Below are 761 nucleotides of genomic sequence, written 5' to 3' on the forward strand. Positions count from 1 at the left end.
GCTCAGCATTTGAAGATTGACTCTGCAAGCCCAGCAAATTCTTCAAATTCAGCAACAAATGGAAGAATTCCTACTTTACTCTTCTTTGAGATCTTTACTTCTTCCATTTGCCTTATTTGGTTACTCTAAAATTAGGCAGAAAGCAAGGGAGAGAGATAGCTAAGCAACTTAAAATCAAATGTACACATCATGGAGGAAGGATATAATTTAGTACCTAGAACAATTTGGATGCTTACCAATTAAAGATTAGTAAATAGGGATAAGTAAGAAACTATTGTTATAGGTTAAAAAGTACATATATTTAGGAAAATAAAGTCGCCCTTGGGTAGTTCAGTGGTTAGAGCATCGACCCACACACCGAAGGGTTGTGGGTTAGATTCCCAGTAAAGGGCACATACCTGGGTTGCGCGTTAGATCCCTGTCCCTGGTCAGGGCGCAGGTGGGAGACAACCAATCAATGTGTGTCTCTCTCTCTGTTCCCCTCCCTCTCTCCCTTCCACTCTCTCTAAAAATCAATGGGAAAAATATCCCAGGGTGAGGATTAACAAAAGAAAATAAAGGCAAGGGGAAAAAAAATCCAGGTTATTTAAAACAAGATGTAATCAAGGCCTATGAACCTTAAGTTCTTTGTTCAAAGTAAAAACAACCAATAAACATTTTTATCATTTATGAAAGATAGGTATAGGCAATTGCCCATTCTGGGGCACAGCTGATACCAGAGCACATACAGAATCTCTCCATGTTTCTTCTAGTTTCTGCCC

General features: G+C 39.2%; 1 protein-coding gene across 1 annotated transcript in view; it reads right to left on the reverse strand.

The window, feature by feature from the left end:
- EXOC1 (exocyst complex component 1) overlaps nucleotides 1-761 on the reverse strand; it is a 55413-nt gene that overhangs the window by 8035 nt on the left and 46617 nt on the right. The window contains exon 17 of the mRNA XM_006757836.2: nucleotides 8-125. Coding sequence (XP_006757899.1) covers nucleotides 8-125 — 118 coding nt within the window. The remainder of the gene's footprint in view (nucleotides 1-7; nucleotides 126-761) is intronic.

This window comes from Myotis davidii, unplaced genomic scaffold, assembly GCF_000327345.1.
Source record: "Myotis davidii unplaced genomic scaffold, ASM32734v1 scaffold173, whole genome shotgun sequence".
Classification (NCBI taxonomy): Eukaryota; Metazoa; Chordata; class Mammalia; order Chiroptera; family Vespertilionidae; genus Myotis; species Myotis davidii.